The sequence below is a fragment of the Podarcis cretensis genome (assembly GCF_951804945.1).
Source record: "Podarcis cretensis genome assembly, chromosome: 5".
Classification (NCBI taxonomy): domain Eukaryota; kingdom Metazoa; phylum Chordata; class Lepidosauria; order Squamata; family Lacertidae; genus Podarcis; species Podarcis cretensis.
In genome coordinates, this window is record NC_137174.1 from 37,981,320 (window position 1) to 38,002,384 (window position 21,065).

Sequence of the window (21,065 nt, forward strand, 5' to 3'; positions counted from 1 at the left end):
CATATGGGACAGGGAGCTGTTAGCCATTCACGCAGCGTTCAAAGCGTGGCGACATTTCCTCATTGGAGCCAAGCACACAGTGCAGGTCCGCACGGATCACAAGAATTTAGAGTATTGGCGCACGGCGAAACTCCAGAGCCAAAGACACATGCGCTGGGCAGAGTTCTTCGCGGATTTCGACTTCAGGATAGAGTACGTCCCAGGGGACTCCAACGTTATAGCCGATGCGCTCTCCAGGAAACCGCAATATCTTGAGGAAGCGGCGCCAATAGCAGCCAGGCACATTTTTGCACCGCAGGCGTGGGCGTGCGCTGCCATCGCTGTCGACCTGGACGCAGTGCGACGCGCGTTGCAGGTAGATCAGTTTGCACAATCCAAAATAGAGGAGCTGCGTAGGGGTTCGCTGAGAGACGATGAGTTCCAGTTACGCGACGGACTGTTAACTCACAAGGGTGCCCTCTACGTGCCGAGCGACGAGCTCCGAGCAAAGGTTCTGCAGCAGTTGCACGACGCTCCCAGTGCGGGCCATTTCGGCAGGGAGAAGACAATAGAACTGGTGGCCAGGGACTTTTGGTGGCCCCAGATGCGAGGAGAAGTAGCGGAGTACGTCGCCAGATGTGACACTTGTCAGAGGTCCAAGCCAGTACACCAGAAGCCGGCGGGCTTGCTGGAACCACTGGAAACACCACAGCAACCGTGGGAGAGGGTGGCGCTGGACTTCGTCACTGACCTGCCCAGTTCCAGAGGCAAGACGGCGGTACTGGTGGTGGTGGACTTGTTCACCAAGATGGCGCACTTCATTCCCTGCGCGAAGGTGGCGACGGCGGAACAGACCGCCAAGCTCTTCATCGACCACGTGTTCCGGGCGCATGGGCTGCCGCGGGCCATCCTGTCCGACAGGGGGCGCCAGTTTATTTCCAATTTTTGGCAGAAGCTCCTAGGTATCCTGCGCGTCAAGATCAACCTAGCGTCGGCAAGACATCCACAAACCAACGGCCAGGCCGAGAGGGTCAACGCGATCATGCAGCAGTACCTGAGATGTTATGCAAATCAGCGACCCACAGCTTGGGTGGACTACCTACCGATGGCGGAGTTTGCCTACAACAACACGAAGCATGCGTCGACGGGGGTGACGCCGTTCTTCGCGAACAATGGACGTCATCCCAGGACCTTCCCGGGGTTCGTAGCACCAAGAGAGGGGGAGCCGCAAGAGGCCGACCAGTTTGCTGCAGAACTACAAGAGGTGCACGAGGAGCTGCGGAGACATTTGGAGCTAGCCAAACAAGCATATAAGGTGCAGGCAGACAAAGGCAGAAGAGTGGGAGAGGACATCCAGGTGGGGGACTGGGTGTGGTTAGCGGCCCAGGCGATGCCAACCAAGTCGTTGGCCAAGAAGAAGCTAGGGCACAGGCAGCTAGGACCATACCAGGTGGAGGCTAAGATCAACCCCGTGGCTTTTCGACTGGCCCTCCCCGAAGGTTCCAGAGTCCACCCGGTTTTTCATAGGTCGGTGCTCACTCCCTACAAGGCCCCGCACAGGTTTCAGGAGTCTGAAACAGTACCGCAGCCACGCACAGAGTCACCTAGGAGGGAGGGATCGCCTAGGGTCGAACCACTCAACGAGGTCACAGAGATCCTGGACTCGAGATGGGGGGAAGAGGGAATAGAATACTTTCTAGTCAGAGAGGGTGCACCAGTCAGTGCCAGTGGGTGGGTGCCGGACTACGCTTTAGACGAACCTCTTTTAAAGGACGAGTTCCATGCCCTTTTCCCACATAGACCCATGCCAGCCGAGTACTTCGATGACTGGCTCTTTACCCCCACATGTTCAGGCAGCACTTTCCACGGCTTTTCTTCAGCCGAGGAAAGAACGCCGAACTCAAACTCGCCCAGGGGATCGTGTTCGGGGGTGGACACAGAGCCCTCTTATTGGTGGGATGAGCAACCAGAGGAAGCCTGGCGCAAGAAATGGCTGAAGGGGCCTTGGCCGGCAGCACCAGACGAAGTAGCAATGGAAGAGGGAACTGCGAACATTTTGGGTGAAGAACCCGAATTCGAACACACGTACACCGAGCTGCCAGCAGAGGTCATGGACGTAGCCGAACTGTATCCTGCATCTACCTCCGAGGAGCTGCAGTTCCCACAACCCGCACCCGATGGGGGGGAGGGGGGAAGGGGGGGCTTCGAGGGGGGGATGGATGTCAGGGGTTCAGGGAGAGAGGCGCAGAGGAGGGAGGAGACCGAGAGTGAGGGAGAAGGATTCCAGCCTGACGAGGAAGAGGACGACAATGACCCGAGATGGTCCATGAGTCCGTCCAGTGAATCGGAGGATTCCCAAAAGGGAGCCCCCCTGGTCAAGCCAAGGGGAGCCCAAGGGGGAAGCAGTCAGGAGCAGGGAAACGTAGGGGGAACCGCCAGTGGGAGTTGGAGATCGAGACCTGCTTCTCCACCGGAACGGAGTGAAGAGGGTGGAGTTACCAGTGTGTCGGGAGGAACAGAACAAGGAGCAGAGGGGGGAAGGAGATCGGGGCAAGACGTCCTGCCGGAAGGGGCGGAAAGCAGTACCGGGAGCAGTGTGGCTGTTGAAAGGAAGGTCAGGAGCAACGTACGCGCGCCAAGTTCAAATGTGGAGGCGCGCGGAAGTGGGGAGAGCTCTGGGGAGGAGCCTGGTGCTAAAGCACGAAGGAGGGGGCAGCAGGCAGGAGAAGACTCAGCCTCTGGGGAGTCCCGGAAAGAGGGAACACAGGGGGGGAGGAAGACCCTGCGGAAAAGGAAGGAGAGGAAAAGGTGGAGCAGCACAAGCCTCTTAAATTGGTGCAGGGGAGGGACGGACTCAGAGGGGACTTCTAACATCTAAGGGTAACAGATGTGGAGCCACGGAGTTTGGATGTAATGACGACAATGATCTTCAATAAAACCTTTTGTATATAACTTGGACTGGACTTTGGTCTCTTGTGAGCTGGGACCCAGGGTGGCTCTGACACATGGGTAAAAATATTGTTCCTAGGAAATGATTAAAAGTTCACCAAGCAATGTTTATTTAAAAAAAGCACTTCCTGCAAACAATTCTTTCTTTCACTTACTTTGCAACACATTTTAAGCAAATTGCATATGCTTTTGCTGCTAGGGAATCAAATTACAAAATTTCTACTTTCTGAAAGAAAAAGGCAATTCCCAATTACTTAGAGCTTTTACTATCTGGTAACAGATTGAGATAATAATGATACGTTTACAGTGTAATTCCTTACATGTCTATTTAGAAGTAAGAGCCTGTATGAGAGGTACCGTATTTTTCGCCCTATAGGACGCACTTTTTCCCCTCCAAAAATGAAGGGGAAATGTGGGTGCGTCCTATGGGGCGAATACAGGCTTTCGCTGAAGCCCGGGGAGCGAGAGGCTGTCGCTCTCCAGGCATCAGGAAGCTCTGCGCAACCCTCCGGAGCCCGGTGCCAAGCCACGCTGGCCTCTGGAGGGTTGCGCAGAGCTGCCTGCGCTCCCAGGCTCCGTGCAGCTCTGCGCGACTCTCCGGAGCCCGGTGCCAAGCCGCGCCGGCCTCCGGAGGGTTGCACAGAGCTGCCTGCCCTCCCGGGGTCCGCACAGCTGTGCGCAACCCTCCGGAGCCCGGCGCCAAGCCGCGCCGGCCTCCGAAGGGTCGCGCAGAGCTGCCTGCGCTCCCGGGCTCCGCGCAGCTCTGCGCGACCCTCCGGAGCCCGGTGCCAAGCTGCGCCGGGCTCCGGAGGGTTGCGCAGAGCTGCCTGCATTGGGAAGCCTCAGCGCGCCCAGGCTTCGCACAGCTGTCCGCAATCCTGGGGAGACCGGCGCGGCTCCCTAGGCTTGCGGATAGCAGGCTCTTTTGGGGGCTGGGGTCAGGGGAAGCTTGGGCTTCCCCTGCGCCAGCCCCGTGCCTGGGGGGGAAATAAATTTTTTTCTTTATTTCCTCCCCCAAAAAACTAGGTGCGTCCTATAGGGCGGTGCGTCCTATGGGGTGAAAAATACGGTAAGTCTGTATGATATTTTAACCTTAGGCTCCAGTCGTAAACACACTTATTAGGGAGTAGGCCTCGTGGACCACAGAAGGATTTACTACTGAGTACATGTGCATAGAATTGTGCTGTTAACCTGATAGGAAGAATGAGGTAAAATTAAACCTGCATTCAGTTCTGAATATTCTGAATATACAAAATTCATGGGACACTGAAAAACCAGCAGGGCAATAAAACTCTAGAGCTTCTCATGTACCTGGATAACTAGGGCCAGTCCAAGACATTCTGCTGTCTGCGGTGAAGGACATGGTGATATCCCCAACACCATTCAGTCGAATCTTACTTCAACCAGGCTGGCCTCCACTATCCACAGGATAGCTGCCTCAGTTTGCCTAATGATAGGGCCAATCCCAATTATGTGTACTAAGAAAGTACACTGTACTTCAAATCTCATGGAATTCTTGAGGTATGTTTTCTGGTGAGAGAAACTCAGGCGCAGGTCTCCTGACTATAATAGAATGCTTATGAGATCACAAAAATAGGATAGATCCTTATCTGTACTCTCGAACAGGTTCAGTCAAGCATCCGTGCTCGGATTCCAGGTGATTCTTCCCCCCCCCCTAGACCAGATATATCCATTTCTAGACGAAGGGCATGTTTGCAGCTACCCACTTGTTCTGTTTGTGTTTCACATGATGATCCAGTGCTGATCATTACAAATATTGGTTCTCTTATTTATGAGTAGGGAGTTGGCTTCCAGCTTGTCATGCTAAGTAAAAATAATGAGCAAACAAAGAAAACTTCTTGGAAATAAGTAGCTTCTCCCTGCCCACTTAGGCCTCTCACACAACACTTTTCTCTCTCTCTTCTTGCAGCAGTAAACCTCTTTTAAAAAAGAAGAATGTGTTGTGCCCTGCATTAAATTGACTTGCTAGAAGTGCTACACTGAGGTGGAGAACTTCAGGCCCAGACTTCTCTATCTGGTCCTCATAAATCTCCTCAGGCAACTCCTCTCACTAGCCCTGCTTCGTGCCCTGAATTTTTTCACCTCACGTGCTTTTGCCTCAGGGCCCTGCATACTACTAGCGTTTGGCCCTTTATAGGCCATACAGAAGGGAATGTGGCCCTCGGGCTCTGAAAAAATTCCCCACGTCTGTGCTACATGAATGTTGAGATTGGGGGAATATCTTTTCCTCGTGGTCTGTCATAGTTCTTGTTTTACTTGCTCTCTCTGAGCAAAATCTACCAAAATGTTCTCATTCCGGTGGGGCTGGTACAGAAAAACGTCCTGGTGAAGTTCAACCTGCATTTGTGCCAAAGCAACACAAGTCGAGGAAATTCCTTGCAGAGAAACCCAGGGTGGAGGGAGTATTCGTGGGATTTTTTTTTTTTTTGAAGTCTTTACTGAGTTTGCTCTTTGGAGAATAAGCCTGGTAAATGTTTCCTTGCAGCTGTGTACTGCCAGCAAACTACTCATCGCTGTGGCATGTTTGTCCCAGTATTTAAAGCCAACACAGCCACTTCATATTCCCGCCCCCCGCCCCCTTTTCCTGGAAGCTGAAACATGCTTTGACTTGCAGAAACTTTTATCGTACCTTCAGATCAGAGCAGGCTTAATGTGCAGGTGCTGTAATAGAAGCTTTACCTCACTGGAAAAGTAATTTTAAAAGCCCTGACTGAAAAATGTTAACGTGCATGATATGAAAGTTGCTGAAGGTCCAGCTCACGTGACGATTTGCACAGCTAAGTTTTCCCTTTTAAGGAAGATGGGAGAGAGGATGGAGGGGGGGACACACATCTGCTTTCTGTTATGTTAGCTTCCACTTTGAAGTCCGTCATTTAGCTAAAGCAGCTTCTTATTCTTTTATTTTACATGTAAAAAAAGAAATACAAAAGAAGTGTAACACAGGGGGAATCTTTTCTGCTACTGCATAGTATAGAATAGAAGTTCATGCTACAGAAAGCAAGTTGCACCAAAAATTTGTGTCACGTGGTTTTATTCCATAAGTGGGAGGAGAAATGAACAGTTGTACATATTTTTCCAGACACTGAATGGTTGGTAGCCTAGCAACATGTCAGGGAACTGCCATCGGAGCCAGAGGAGGAGGGAGGGCTCCAGAGGGATTCCGGAGAGCGTCCCAGGAGGGAGAGAGGCAGCCCATCTTCTGGGGAAGGAAATCAGCGTAGCACCAGTGGAGAAGGGGGGCAAATGGGGGAATCGGCGAGGGGGCTCCATGACTCCAGCGGGGAGAGCACGGGTTCTCCGCTGCCCACACCCTCCCTGCGCAGAAGGCTTCCGCGCAGGGAGAGTAGGCGGAGACTAGGCGTCAAAGAGCTTCTTTGCTGGAAGAAGTTCAAGAAACGCCCACTGACGGATTCTGCCAGCGATTGAGACAGCCACGGATGAGTGGCTGTCCGAACAGAAAGGGTTCACCCAGTTAACCCAGCCAAGTGTGGCACCGATTTACGCACAAGCAACCCCTAGAACCATTACACAACAGAAGAGAAAAGTGGTAGGTCAGACTTTTACTCAAGAAAACAGTCATTTCTTCACAGTGAGGAATATAAATTTACAAATAACTTCTCCAGCTCTGGTCCTCTGCATGTTTAGTCCAAAGTAAGTCCAACATTTAATGGGTTTGATTCCCAGGAAACTGCCCATAAGCTTGTAGTCTTAGATTTGTAAATGAAACTATTCAAATAATTTTCAGTTCCTCATCCCATCCCTTACTACATACCATACTTTTAAAGCACATTGCGTCCCCCAAGAAGCTATGTCAGGTGATGTCTGTCTCTCTAGAAATATGAGTAGCTGCTTGGTAAGAGTGCTAAAGATGTACTCAGCCTTTATATTCCTAAATAAATACAATACACCAACAAGCCTCAAAGAGAGCAACACCCAAAAAAAACCAAACCTGGGTAAGCACATAACTTTTCACTAGCCTGAGAAATGGTGTGTGAAACACCACTTGAATTTTCACCTGTGTTGAAAGTAGTAGAGATTCTGTGCTGTCTGCAATCCTATGAGAAATTTTGTTAGGATATATCCTGACCCATTTAATGTTGCAGGAGGTAGAGGAAAAAGTTGCCACTCAACAACCTTAGGCAATAGGATCTTGGTATAGGGATGCCTCCAGTTTAGATTTTATCTGCTTTAATGAAGGAAATCCTGTGTGAATGGGGGAGGGGGATCTCATAAAACGAACACTGCAAATGCCACTTACAGGCAGCACTTTGTGCTGAGGTTCACCCCCACTTCTTCAATTTGCTTTGACATAGGTAATTGTTCTATTGTTATCCCTCACAATTGTTCAATAATGCAACTATTTTGGTAGACCAACCAACCAACCAACCAACAAACAAACTAAACAATAACCCAGTCTGGAGATAAATCAGTCCTGGCCATGCATCTTGTGGGATCATCCACATAACCTTGTCTAGGGAATGAAGTCACAGGGCAAAAGGAAAACAAACTGATTGGCAGGAAGGAAAATTGGTTAGAAGTTACTTGGCATGAAGGTTGCTTAAGTCCCATTAGTGTCCAACAAAATAAGTGGCAGCAAAGGGACAGATTGCAATGCATGTAATGTAAAATTCAGAATATGATCTGCAGGGACAATAGTACTCAATAAGGGAAGAGTTTGTTATTATCTGTGATGCCTAGAGAGAAGGATTATGCATGTTAGATAAGAGCATTAAAGTAATCAATCCTTCAGTCATGAAAGCAATTTCCCTAAAGACAGCTGTTGAGACTTGGGCTGTGTACTTAAGGTAAAGGTAAAGGTACCCCTGCCCGTACGGGCCAGTCTTGACAGACTCTGGGGTTGTGCGCCCATCTCACTTAAGAGGCCAGGGGCCAGCGCTGTCCGGAGACACTTCCGGGTCACGTGGCCAGCGTGACATCGCTGCTCTGGCCAGAGCCAGAGCCAGAGCCGCACACGGAAACGCCGTTTACCTTCCCGCTGGTAAGCGGTCCCTATTTATCTACTTGCACCCGGAGGTGCTTTCGAACTGCTAGGTTGGCAGGCGCTGGGACCGAGCAGCGGGAGCGCACCCCGCCACAGGGATTCGAACCGCCGACCTTTCGATCGGCAAGCCCTAGGCGCTGAGGCTTTAACCCACAGCGCCACCTGCGTCCCGGGCTGTGTACTTACCATACATTTAAAGCACATGACTTGCCAAAAGAATGCCGGGAAGTCCAGTTTGTTAAGGGCACTGGAAATTATAGCTCTTAGAGGGGTGAACTACAGTTTCAGAAATTCTGGGAGGCAGGGAGAATCACATGCTTTAAATGTGTGGTGTGCATACAGTCTAATGGACAAAGATGCAACTTTGGAATGGAAAATGTTGTTGAAATGAATATTCTAAACACAGCTGCTCTTGGAGCCCTAAAGTATGTGGTGGAAAAATGGGGATGGCTATAGTTATCTAGGAAGGCTCCTTTGTATAAGCTTTCTTTCTTTCTTTCTTTCTTTCTTTCTTTCTTTCTTTCTTTTAAAATACAGCCTTTAAGAAACACAATGTCCTTAGCTCTAAATTAACACTATAAAATAGAATGTGCAAGTGAGCTTCTGTTCTGCAATTAGAGGCAATTTATAGATAAGCCCACACAAATGTATAATGCAAAATGAGTCAGCTGAATCCAGGGAGAACCCAAAACTCTTGCAAACTTTTTTCACAGCCTTGTGTACAGTAGTGTGATAAGAGCTGGCAGGAACGTGCATGTTCAAGGAGCTTCAGACAGACTTGTCCAAAAATGGAAACTGTGGCTCCTACCCTGAAAAAGAGGAAGTGAGATGCACAACAGGCTTACGAAGCATACAAAAATAGATGGAAACCCAGAACAGAATTTCTCTCCTCAAGGCAACCATCCTGGTGAAGCCCTCACCCTCACTCAGGACCAGCTGAGATGCCCACTTGACTACACAAAGGAGGAGAAGCTGGAAGGGTAAAACTGGTCGCCATGCAACCTGGAACCTGCCTTTTCCACACACGCCTCTCTGATGGTCCTTGTGCTTGCATTGTTGGAGAAATTGGCCAGTCTGAAATCTCTGCCTCGTCACTTCTTCCTTCATGCGCCTCTACAAGAGGATGATGTGGAGATCAAGAGCTGTGGGCCTTTAATTCTTCTTGTAGAAGTGGTACAAATGCAGCTGGAAGTGATCCCCCCTCTCCCCCCCGCCCAAATTAAAAGCATTTATGTCACTTCTATGTCTGAGAATACAAGCAGGCTTCTGTAAGGAAATGTCTTTAAACAAAGATAATGGAAATGAAGCTGTCTCATCTTGTTGACAGTGTGAGCAGCCACACCCTTGTACCTTATGACAGCCGTGTAAGAACAGATTTACAGTCAGGATGGTTTTGAAATTTTCCAACTTTCGATACCATTTCCTCATAGCGTGAGGGACTGTCTAACCAAATTACACTTATGAAATGAATTGAATGCCGCCTCCATTTTCAGTGACGCTTAACATTATGGGGACAACAGTTTCAGCAATATATGAAGTGCCGCCTTAATTTGCAACTGTTCATGCATTAGGGTTACATCTCCACATGAATCCTGGTTTATTATTTATTTGTTTATTGCTATAGCACCATCATTGGGTGTGGAGCTTTGCACAGTACAGTGGTACCTCGGGTTACATACACTTCAGGTTACATACACTTCAGGTTACAGACTCCGCTAACCCAGAAATATTACCTCAGGTTAAGAACTGTGCTTCAGGATGAGAACAGAAATCATGCAGCGGTGGTGCAGCGGTGGCGCAGCGGCAGCAGCAGGAGGCCCCATTAGCTAAAGTGGTGCTTCAGGTTAAGAACAGTTTCAGGTTAAGAGCGGACCTCTGGAACGAATTAAGTACTTAACCCGAGGTACCACTGTACAAGAGGACAGGCCCCTGTCTCCAAGGAGCTTACAATATTATAATTCACCACAGGGAGAAAAGAGGGTAAGGGGAGGAGTAGACTAGGAAAGAATAGGTATTGCCAGATTTACTCAAATCTAATGCACACCTTAATTTTCACAACATAATTCGGCCAAAAAAGTGAGCATTAAATTTGAGTAAATACAGTAGTTCAATTGCATGTACATAAGTCACGCTTGCTGTAACAAACATTAAGTGGAAATTGTTGGGCAACATCCAGCTGTGACAGTCCAGTTGTGCAAATGAGACTTAGCCTTCCTCCCCTCTTCCATGAAACCCCCTGTGCTGTTCCAAAATCTGGAGCATTGGGGGACCCTTTAGAACAGATTAGGACGGTACAGGGGCTACAAGAGGTGGAGGATGAGGAGGATGAGGAGGAGAGAGGAACTAGGTCTCATCTGCTGGCATGATGTTGGAGCACGGTTACTGTATTTCCCCCCCTAGCTAAAATAATGTAGTATTTGCACATGGGGCATGTAGGATTTTCATGTGGGGACTTACTCTTGCATAGTGAAAATACCATCAAACAGAAAATATATTATGTCAGCTTTGACAGAGCTGATAACTGTTGTGGAGGTTGGGGACCCAGACCAAGATAGGAATGCCATTCCCCTCCCTTTCCAACACCTGGATAGGTGTTGTTTAAAGGTGATCAGTGCTGATGACCTTGGAAGCAAAATAATAATTCTTTTGTACAGATAAAAGCTGCTAAACTCGGCCCAGTATCTCCCAGCACCTTGTTAATATCTCATATGCATTTGAATGCAGAAATAAGAAACTTAACAAATTTTGATTATTATTTTTTTAAAAAAATATTTTTATTAGTTTTCAATTACAACAACCTAATAAAAGCCTCATTAAAACAATGCCAAATCATAATACAATTAATAATACCAATCATTGAGATGCCAAATTATACAATTTAAGTGACCCCCTGCGTGCTAAAATTGATGGTTTTATTATTTACTTTATTTCTGCAATCTTATAAATTTATAAATCTTATAAATTCCAATTACGCTCCTGTCAAAATAACGATCCCTTATATCGCAACTGCAGTTTTAACGACTTCCATTCGTATTGACACATTAAATGATTTATACAACTCTCTCCTTGTTCTTCCTGTATGTGGCAATTATTCTGTCCATCATGTTTCTTCCTGTCCTTGTGATATATTATGTCTATCTTAAATTGTCATTATTTGTTAATGCAATAAATTGTACCATATTCATTTACAACACCTAAACTTTTAGAACTGACTTGATCCCTCCTGCCAAAAATGCCAGTTAAGAAATGGCAACTGATCAAAGAAAGGTTTTCTGTCCTTTATATAAGACTCTAAGCGTATCCCTGGGCAACGTCCTTCCCTCTTGTCTTCCAGGTTAATTGGCACAGCAACTGTATCCCTCAAAGAACTAGTAGGCACACAAAGCAGATCGCTTCCATTCAAGCTCATTCCACTGCTGAATGAAAAGGGACTGGAAACCGGCGTGAGTGACCTCCTTACTTTTCATAGTTGCATGTTTTACAGTATAATCTATTTCAACAGCACAGGAAACATTTTGGCAACATATATTTCATGGAAGCTGCATTGATCAATTTAAAAATTGCTATAGAGAGGGAAAGTGTGTGTGGAGGTAGGTGTTAAGGTGGGTAAGGAGGGTGCCATTTTGCACAGTTTTTTTGGCATCAGGTGCAATTTTATTTCCTATCCATTATGCACATTGGTTTCTGCAACCAAACAAGAGTTTGGGTTATGTTTCTTTTGAAGCACAATAAAATCTGAAAAGTGTTATTGTGACATGAAATCAGTGGCTGGCGGCCTCATAAGCTTTTGCCGATCCCTCTGCATGAAGCTAAGTAGCTCTTTCGATCCTATATAATGTTTGTGATTTTTCTTTTCTTTTAATTTAGGCAACAATTGATTTGGTGGTGGGGTACGAGCCACCAGCTGGACCTCCGAATCCAAATGACCCTGGGGGAACTGATTCACAAGGCATTGAAGGTATTTCATCTCCCCCCCCCCCCCCGAATCCTTCCTCCTCTTCTGTTCCCCACAGGAATGTGTTTTTTTAAAAGGTCATTAGATTTTTAGAGAGAGTTTCTAGCCAGACTGTTTCCTTTTTTAAAAAAATGTATTTTTATTGAGGTTGAAAGGGACTTTATCATAAAGCTGGGAAGGGGGGAAATTAAGATAAAAACAACTTTTTGCAAAAGCCATTTCTCACCTTTATATATTATGGATTTATTTATTTTTTTAAAAAGAGCAGAGGTAAGGATCCTGTCAGGGAACTGCGATCGGCTCAGGGGTCAGAGGGGAAAAGCCGGATGGATTACAGAGAGCCCCCAAAGATTGTGGGAAGCAGCACCTCCTCAGCGGAGGAGAGTAACCACGCCTCCAGTGGAGAGGAGCTTCAGGGCTCGGAGGAGGCGAGGCGGTGCCAGGACACCTTGCCTGGGCAAAGCGGGGAGGAGAGAGGTCCTCCGTTACCCACGCCCTCCCTGCGCAGTAGGCTTCCGCGCCGAGAGGGGAGGCGCAGATTGGGCATCAAGAAACTACTCTGCTGGGGAAGGTTTAAGGACCGCCCACTCTCAGATTCTGCCAGTGAATGAGCCAGCCACGGGAGAGTGGCGCTCTGCACAGAGAAAGTTTATTTTGGCATCAAAAGCAAGGCTTCACAGCCGAGCAGGGAGGCATTTGCCTACTTGCTCTCGAGCAACACCTTGGTACCCTAACAGATCCCATAAGATTAAGAAATAACTCCTACATATTCTAAATACCAACAGAGTTCAATAGTCAGCTAAGAACATTAGGTAAATGATCTCCTTCTTACAAGCACACAGCAAGACAACAAGCCTCCAGAAGGAAAACCAAGCAGCCAGGGGATGAGGTTCTTATGGAGAATTGATATAACTTGGGCTCACAGATTGCCTGTCCTCTTCCTTCTCCTTCTCTGGGGCAGATCCTTCTGCTTTTAAACTGACCAGGGATTCCCATCTCATCTGAACTCTGCAGGACATGCCACGGCCATAAACCACAGTTCAGACCCTTTCTGGCAACCCTGTTTATTGAGCATTCAGGATGATTTGCTTGCACAAAGCTTACACAGAAGTTAGGGCTCTTCCAGACTTACCTTTGCTCTGTATTTCTAGGCACAGGTCTGGGTGAACTAACCATAATTCGGAGTAACCAGGCTGTGTGCACATTATTGTTTACTCTGGATCCACTGTGCTCCCACCACTGGCTCTCAAATCGGTGTGCACAGGCGTTACCCATGATGCAGAGTCATCCTGTGGTTTCTTGAGAAGTACTGCTGTCTGAAGCATTTGCCCTCAAGCCAGAGCTTCAACTTGATGTGCATCAGGTGGAGACATCTGCCCGCCCTCTCTGGTGTGTTCGGCAACATGCAGATGTGGCTTGAAGCACAGCAGGGAGGGAAAGACCTTGTGGCACTTTAAGCCAGTTATGTGTACGTAGCCTAAGTATAACTGGAACTCTGGTTAGTGGAAGTATAACCTACCTCCTTGTGGCTGTGCCATAAGATGGGCTGGTAAAGGTGTAAGAGGCCATAAAGTTAACATTGCATCCAAATGGGGCCAATAGGAAACAAATAAAACAGCCTATCTATTCTATGATAGTCCTTTGGAGCCAAACTAGACAGGATATGATAGGTGCAGGAACATTTTTTTTTAGCTGGGCTCCACCCAGCCAGCACATTTTCTTAGCTGGCTGAGGAGAAAATTGCTTGTGGGGATGGACTGTGGGAGGTGAGCTACCTGGGACACTTGCAAACCAATTTTTATCCTTTCCAATTACTTTCTCTGGTATTTTAGAGTTCAGTTTCCACCCCATTTCCTTTCTTCCTTCGAAGTGATCCTTTTTTTTCTGGAAGCAAATGTTTCCCCCCTGAAAAGTTACCCGTAATCGTACCTCAAGTTAAGTTTCAAAGGTCTGTATTGCAAATCCCCAACGTCAGGGCTGGCCCACCCATGAGGCAAGGTGACAAATCCAAGGAACAGCTTGCCTGCTGTTGTGATGCCAGCTGCAACTGCCACATGCTCCTTGAAACTACCGCCTCCTTAACAGCCTCCCCATGCTGCCTGCACAGCAGCCTCTTGGCAAATAGGAGGCACTGCTGGTCTGTTCCCACCCCTAGGGAGAAAATGGCAGGGTCTGCCCTCTGGGGTCTTCTAGGCTCTGCATCCAACCAGCATGATTCAGAGTGGGCCTCTCTCCCCCTATGATGACCTTTGATTCGCAGTTCAACCATTGGGTAAGGTTTATTATATTCCCTCCCTTGTTCCCTATGTACAACTTTGCTCACCCCCCTTGTACCCTGGCAGGAGGGGAGCACTTCTTAAATAGCTCAGTCAGTAGAGCATGAGACTCTTAATCTCAGGTTTGTGGGTTCAAGCCCCACATTGGGCAAAAGATTCCTGCATTGCAGGGGGTTGATCTAGATGACTCTCAGGGTCCTTTCCAACTCTACAGTTCTGTTTCTAACCATTTTGTGGCTTGCCTCAGGTGCCAAAATGCCTTGAGCCGGCCCCATCCCAAAGTCTATGTTAACTCTTCTAATTCAGAGTTATGACACACTCCACTTCACTAAACGTTCAAGGTGTCACCTTGCTTGCCTCTATAAATCAAATTCATGCCTGAAGCTCTCTGTTTCAGTAGTTACTGCCGAAGATAGTCACTGTTATGATTTAAAGCCTCTCCCAAATGTTAGCTTTTTATGTCTTGAAAACCAATTTGTTAGTTTACAGAAAGCCTCTTGTATTGTCAGAGGTTGTATGGCCTTGATTCCCAGGTGAGAAAGGAGGATCTTGCTAGTTAAAAATATATACTTAGAGGCCAGGGTGTAACCTTTCCCCAAGCTACAGAAACTTGTTCTTCCAGTTTTCATCAAGTAGCGTCACCTTTAAACTTTAAATTGTATTGTGCAAAGTGAATCTGCTAGCCTCTTGTGTTTTCCCCAGGAACGGAACATGCTGGAAGGTAGGAACTGGCCTAAACAAGAGAAATGTTTCATTAACTTCTCTTAAATCAGAAAAGCACTCATGCAAAATGTGCTTTGTGACACAGAAGGAGGTATTGCTTTCAGATGTCTGCTTGAAAATAAGAGTTTACTTTTGCAAGGTATTTTTGCAAAACAACATGCAACCCCTCATCTATACTTTGAAGTGGTACAGCCTACAGATAGTTTAATCACACAACTGACTATTGTTGTTATTATTAGGAAGTTCTGAGGCAGCTGTTTGTATCTTGTATACATAAGCAGATATGGTTTTTTTTAATTAGCAATTTAGATTCTGATCAGTAAAGTATGTGAAGATGAAATCTACTTTGAAAGAGAAAAATAGTATGAATAAACAATATGAGTTCCCGAGAAAGTCTTACTAAATTTATTCAAAACCCTCTATTTAGGGATCATGAGTAAATACGTTATGGGAGACGCCCTTTGTGGGTTAATTATTTGTGGTAAAGTTTTGTAATTCAGAATTTCTGAGGATTTGCCACATTTGCCACATTTTATTACACCATTGTGAATGTCACAGTTTCAGTTCCTGGTTGAAGATGGATGCACAATATCTCATTTACCTGGAAGAAAGGATCTATATTTTAGATATTTATTCAGCTTATACACCGCCCTGAACCCGGAGTTCTCAGGGCGGTTCACAAACAAGACCACAACATATAAAATCAAACCAATAACAATAACCCAATAACCCTTACCCCCAAAAAAGAACCACATTCTAAAAGGATGTTGGATGTAAATAAGATTAACCAAAGGCCTGGTTAAAAAGGAACGTTTTTGCCTGGCACCTAAAGGTGTATAATGAAGGCGCCAGGCAAACTTCCCTGGGGAGAGCATTCCACAGATGGGGAGCCACTGTAAAGAAGCCCATTCTCATGTTGCCACCCTCCAGACCTTTTGAGGAGGAGGCACACGAAGGAGGGCCTCGGAAGATTATCTCAGGGTACAGGTAGGTTCATATGGGAAGAAGCAGTCCTTGAGGTATTGTGGTCCTCAGCCGTTGAAGGCTTTATAGGTCAAAACCAGGATCCTGAAGTAAATTCTATTTCTGTGTTGCAGCCCAGCCTATTCCAAATAAAATGGTTTCACGTGGAGTAGTGCAATGTTATGGTAGTGCAGATTATGCAGTTGTCATTCATATCCTATGCAGAGTCAGATTAGACCAGTGGTTTTCAACCAGTGTGCCATGGCATTCTGGGGTGTCTTGAATTGATGGTCAGGGGTGCCATGGGCAATGCTGGCCTCTGACCCTTCTTTCCTTCCCTCCCTTCCTCTGATGCCCTCTCACATCTCTGCCTCACAAAGGCTTGCACAGGTTGCAGCACACCTGGCTACAAGCTCCCCAGGCAAATGGTACCTCTGGATCTGGCCAGGGGGTGCTGGTTGCCAGGAGCTGAGGCAGCTCAGAGACCAGGGGTGGCTGTGGCGGCTGCTTGGGGGATTCCCAAGGAGAGGGGAGAGGAGCAGAGGCTGGGGGAACACTCCACAAGGGAGGGTGTTCGAAAAAGGGTGAGAGGCTGCCAACTTGGCAGGCAAACAACAACAACAAAAAACACACTTTTCTAAAGGAGGTATAATATGTGAAGATATGGCTATTCCAGCAACGCTTTGGGTCTTATGCCTACTGATAATGATTTTTAATTAACTTAATAATTTTATTCATATGCCACTTTTACACCCTCCTCCCCAAAAAAACCCCTTCTCAGCCTCTGAGTGGCTTTTATAACAAAGAAAACAGGAAAGCATTTCAAAATCAAAGTGCAAAAGCAATTTCATAATAACATAGCAAAACAACACAATAGCAAATATAATAACATAAGAGATGCAACATTTCAATACTATAAATGTAGCAAGTTTACATTAGCAATTCTTTTATCAGCAAAAAAAAAAAAAAAAGCAAAAAAGCAAGGGAGCTAGACAGTTCCACTTTTCCCTTAGCCCTCCTTGATGTTGCTCATAGTCTCTCTCCTGCAGGAACTTCTTAAAAGGCTTCCAAAGGCAAGGGGGAGGCAGAATAGCTGGAAACAAGCCTCCCATTATGTTGCTCCTTGTTTTAGTTTGAACTGTTGTGAAATGTGTATTTTATCCTAATGTTCGGTAGTATTCCCCCCCTCCCCGGTAGACCATATAACATTTTATATTATGCAAATTTTTTTGTTATGGTTTTGGTTATCGGATTGATGCTTTTTTATTTAGCTGTGAACTGCCTTGAATATCCTTGTACAGTAGTACCTTGGGTTACATACGCTTCAGGTTACAGACTCCGCTAACCCAGAAATATTACCTCGGGTTAAGAACTTTGCTTCAGGATGAGAACAGAAATTGTGCAGCGGCGGCGCAGCAGCATCAGGAGGCCTCATTAGCTAAAGTGGTGCTTCAGGTTAAGAACAGTTTCAAGTTAAGAACAGACCTCCAGAACAAATTAAGTTCTTAACCCGAGGTACCGCTGTATAGAAAACTTGGTTATAATAGATAAATGAGGTCACTGCCTAATTGCACCTTCAAGCAGCATACGCTCAATTGTATTTAAGTAAAGTCGTGGTCACGCTGTGTAGTTTCAGGCGTAGGAATGAGCACACCAGTCCTTGTTGTTTTTGCTTATGTTCATCTTGTTTCTACAGTGACCGCACTGATTTATATCTTTGGCAGATGGCGAAGAAAACGGAGGTGATGAGGAGTCGCCTGACAGTGGAGCTGGTCCCATCCCCCAGGGCGGACCACGTGGCACCCGCGAAACTCAGCTTGCTCGTCGAATTGCCAAAGGAAAGCAAAACCGGAGGCTGCTTTCTAACAAGCCTCAAGACTTCCAGGTTGTAGAGTTGATAAGTCATATGCATTGCAAGAACTAATATGCCAGATTTCAGGGTGACCGCAGGCTGCAATCCTGTGCACAGGTGCCACGGAGTAAACCTCACTGAACACAGTGGTGTAACGCATAGGACTGCATGATAAATATCAGTGAAAAGGAAAATTCATGCATAGTAAGCATGTGTAATTTTTCTCTTCCGGAATCTCCAGACATTTCAGAAGCTCTCATTTAAATCTTGGAAGATTCTTTCCCCCGGTGTAATGTCTCTTGGCTCCAGTCTAGAATAGCAAAGGAGCGGTATGAATAAATCTCAAGATTTAAAAGTGAAGTCTGGAGTATTCCTGCACCCCCCCATCAATATTTGATAAGCAGCGGAGCTAAAAGTGAGGATGCAGCACTCCATAAACATTCACCATGATCTAGTGGTTTTCTTTCTTGTTTGGGCCCAGGAATGTTCCATGTAGCCAGTGGAAACTCTAATTTCTGCCCATTAGAATGAGATGTTCTTCTGGCTTGTCTAACTTTGGTTGATAGATTCCAGCACTGGTGGTTAGTTTATTTTAACAATAAAAGAAAAGAAACACTTTGTCAATGTGACATGATGAGAAACCAGCCGATAAAAGGAACACATCGGTGATCTAATATTTACATTTGTTTTTCTCCCTGCGTTAGATTCGAGTTAGGGTCATTGAAGGACGTCAATTCTCTGGGAATAACATAAAGCCAGTTGTGAAAGTACACATTTGTGGCCAGACACACAGAACAAGAATCAAAAGAGGCAACAATCCTTATTTTGATGAGGTATTGTATTACATATTTGATAATCTCCTAGCTGAAAGGCATAGGTTTTTTACCTGGAAAAAATAAAAACTTATTTTATCTATTTCTGTTTTTAACTCTCACCCCACTCCTTGTAGAAACAAAATAAAAAAATTCCCTCCAGTAGCACCTTAAAGACCAACTAAGTTAGTTCTTGGTATGAGCTTTCGTGTGCATGCACACTTCTTCAGATACACTGAAACAGAAGTCACTAGACCCTTCTATATAGTGAGAAGGTGGGGAGAAGAGGAAGAGACAAAGGAAGAAACGATAGATCTAGAAAGAAGGACGGAAATTGCAGTAGCTAAGAAAGTGAAATATCTTGGGATATGGGTCACAGCTAAGAACATAAATTTATATAAGAATAACTATGATGCCACCTGGAGGAGTATAAAGAAAGACATGGGAATTTGGGGGAGGATGAAACTCTCCTTTTTAGGGAGGATAGCTGTTGTTAAAATGAATATCCTACCTAGAATGTTATTTTTATTCCAAACCATCCCCATACTTAAAGATCTAAAACAATGTAAAGAGTGGCAGAGAGCCTTGGCAAAGTATATTTGGCAGGGGAAAAGGCCACGGATAAAAATGAAAATTTTGATAGATAAAAGAGAAAGAGGGGGCTTTTCTCTCCCGGACCTAAGTCTATACTATGAAGCGGCTTGTATACTTTGGTTAAAGGATTGGATAAAACTGGAGAATAGAGACCTACTGGATTTGGAAGGTTTTAATAATTGGTACGGATGGCATTCGTACCTTTGGTATGGGAAAGTGAAGGCCCACAAGAGTTTTTTGAATCATATTTTTAGGGGACCATTATACCAAGCATGGGAAAGGAATAAAAATCTCCTGGAAAGAAAGACCCCATGGTGGATTTCACCAATAGAGGTTTTAACGGTGAAGAAAATAAATATGGAGGAGAAAAATGCCACCTATGAAGAAATGTTAAGAAAAACAGACCAAGGGCCCAAACTTAGACCTTATGAAGAGATAAAAAATCTATTCACTGGTTGGCTGCAATACCACCAGGTGAATGATTTGTTAAAAGAGGACAAGAAGAAGTTGGGTTTTGATGATAAAAAATCAAAATTTAATATAGAAGTAATAGAAGGCAAAAACAAAACCCTATCCAGAATCTATGATATACTATTAGAGTGGTATACAAAGGACGAGGAGGTGAAGGAGGCAATGATTAAATGGGCAATTGATTTTGGCTATAACATCGACTTTGAAAGATGGTTAGAAGTGTGGAATTGTAACATAAAGTTTACAGCTTGTATGACTTTGAGAGAAAATATTTGGAAGATGTTATATAGGTGGTATCACACCCCTGTAAAATTGGCCAAAATGTATAGATTAAAGGATAAGAAATGCTGGAAGTGTGGTGAGGTGGAGGGTGACCTATATCATTTATGGTGGACAAGTAAAAAGGTGAAAGGTTTTTGGGAAGCAATTTACAATGAGCTTAAAAAAAATATTTAAGTACACTTTTCCCAAAAGACCTGAAGCATTTTTGTTGGGAATGATGGGTAAAGAAATTAAAAAGGAAGACAGGACGATATTCCTCTATGCCACCACAGCAGCGAGAATTATGTTGGCACAATATTGGAAAGTGGAAACCATCCCCAGCATGAATGACTGGCAGATCAAAATGGTAAAATATGCTGAGCTTGACAAATTAACAGGTAAAATAAGAGATCAAGATGAACAGAAATTTCTGAAAAATTGGAGCAAATACTGGAACTATATTGGAATAAATGTTTAATGTGAATTGGCGGGGTTAGAACTATACTACCAGCGAGTGAATTTAGGTTTATAGATTAAAAACCAAATACGTAATGGAGGCAGATATTTGATACTTACCAAAAGGATGGAAGGAAGTTGTTTTTTGCTTTGTTTGTTTTTTTTGTTTTTTTTGTTTTGTTTTGTTTTCTTCTTTTTGTTTGTAGGAAGCAGCCAGACTAATTCTCTTTGTATAGCCAGAGAAAGGAAAAGGTTGGCTTGTATATTTCTATTGTAGTGACCCTTCTTTCTTCTGTAAGCTTTTCTGTATCTTTTTGTATGTTTGTTACGTCCATAACTTTAATAAAAATGTACTTGCAGAGAAGGTGGGGAGGGGTATTACTCAGAAGGGTGGTGGGATTGGTGAAAAATGGCTTTGTCATGTATAATGAGATAAGAATCAGGAACCACAAGACAGAGAAACCAATAGGAGAACACTTCAATCTCCCAGGACATTCTATACAAGATCTCAAAGTAGCTGTTCTATTACAAAGGAATTTCAGAAATAGACTGGAAAGAGAAGCTGCTGAATTGCAACTTATCACCAAACTTAAAACCATGGAGAGACCTGGTCTGAACAAAGACATTGGATTCTTATCTCATTATACATGACAAAGCCATTTTTCACCTTCTCACCCCTTGTTTTTTCCTGTAAGACCTATTGCAGTCGTTAAGAGTCGTCAACAGGCTCATCACAGCTATCTGCCAATCA

General features: G+C 45.3%; 1 protein-coding gene and 1 long non-coding RNA gene across 3 annotated transcripts in view; both read left to right on the forward strand.

Annotated features, from left to right (window-relative positions):
* The window catches only part of MYOF (myoferlin), a 99,471-nt gene that overhangs the window by 14,915 nt on the left and 63,491 nt on the right, over positions 1 to 21,065 (forward strand). For both annotated transcript variants that reach the window (XM_079976530.1, XM_079976531.1), the window contains exons 4-7: positions 11,286 to 11,394; positions 11,819 to 11,909; positions 17,593 to 17,753; positions 18,425 to 18,553. In XM_079976530.1, coding sequence (XP_079832656.1) covers positions 11,286 to 11,394; positions 11,819 to 11,909; positions 17,593 to 17,753; positions 18,425 to 18,553 — 490 coding nt within the window. The remainder of the gene's footprint in view (positions 1 to 11,285; positions 11,395 to 11,818; positions 11,910 to 17,592; positions 17,754 to 18,424; positions 18,554 to 21,065) is intronic.
* Positions 5,918 to 9,090, forward strand: LOC307216370. The gene is made up of 3 exons (XR_013839068.1): positions 5,918 to 6,057; positions 6,485 to 7,766; positions 8,151 to 9,090. It is a non-coding gene; the product is annotated as an uncharacterized lncRNA (long non-coding RNA).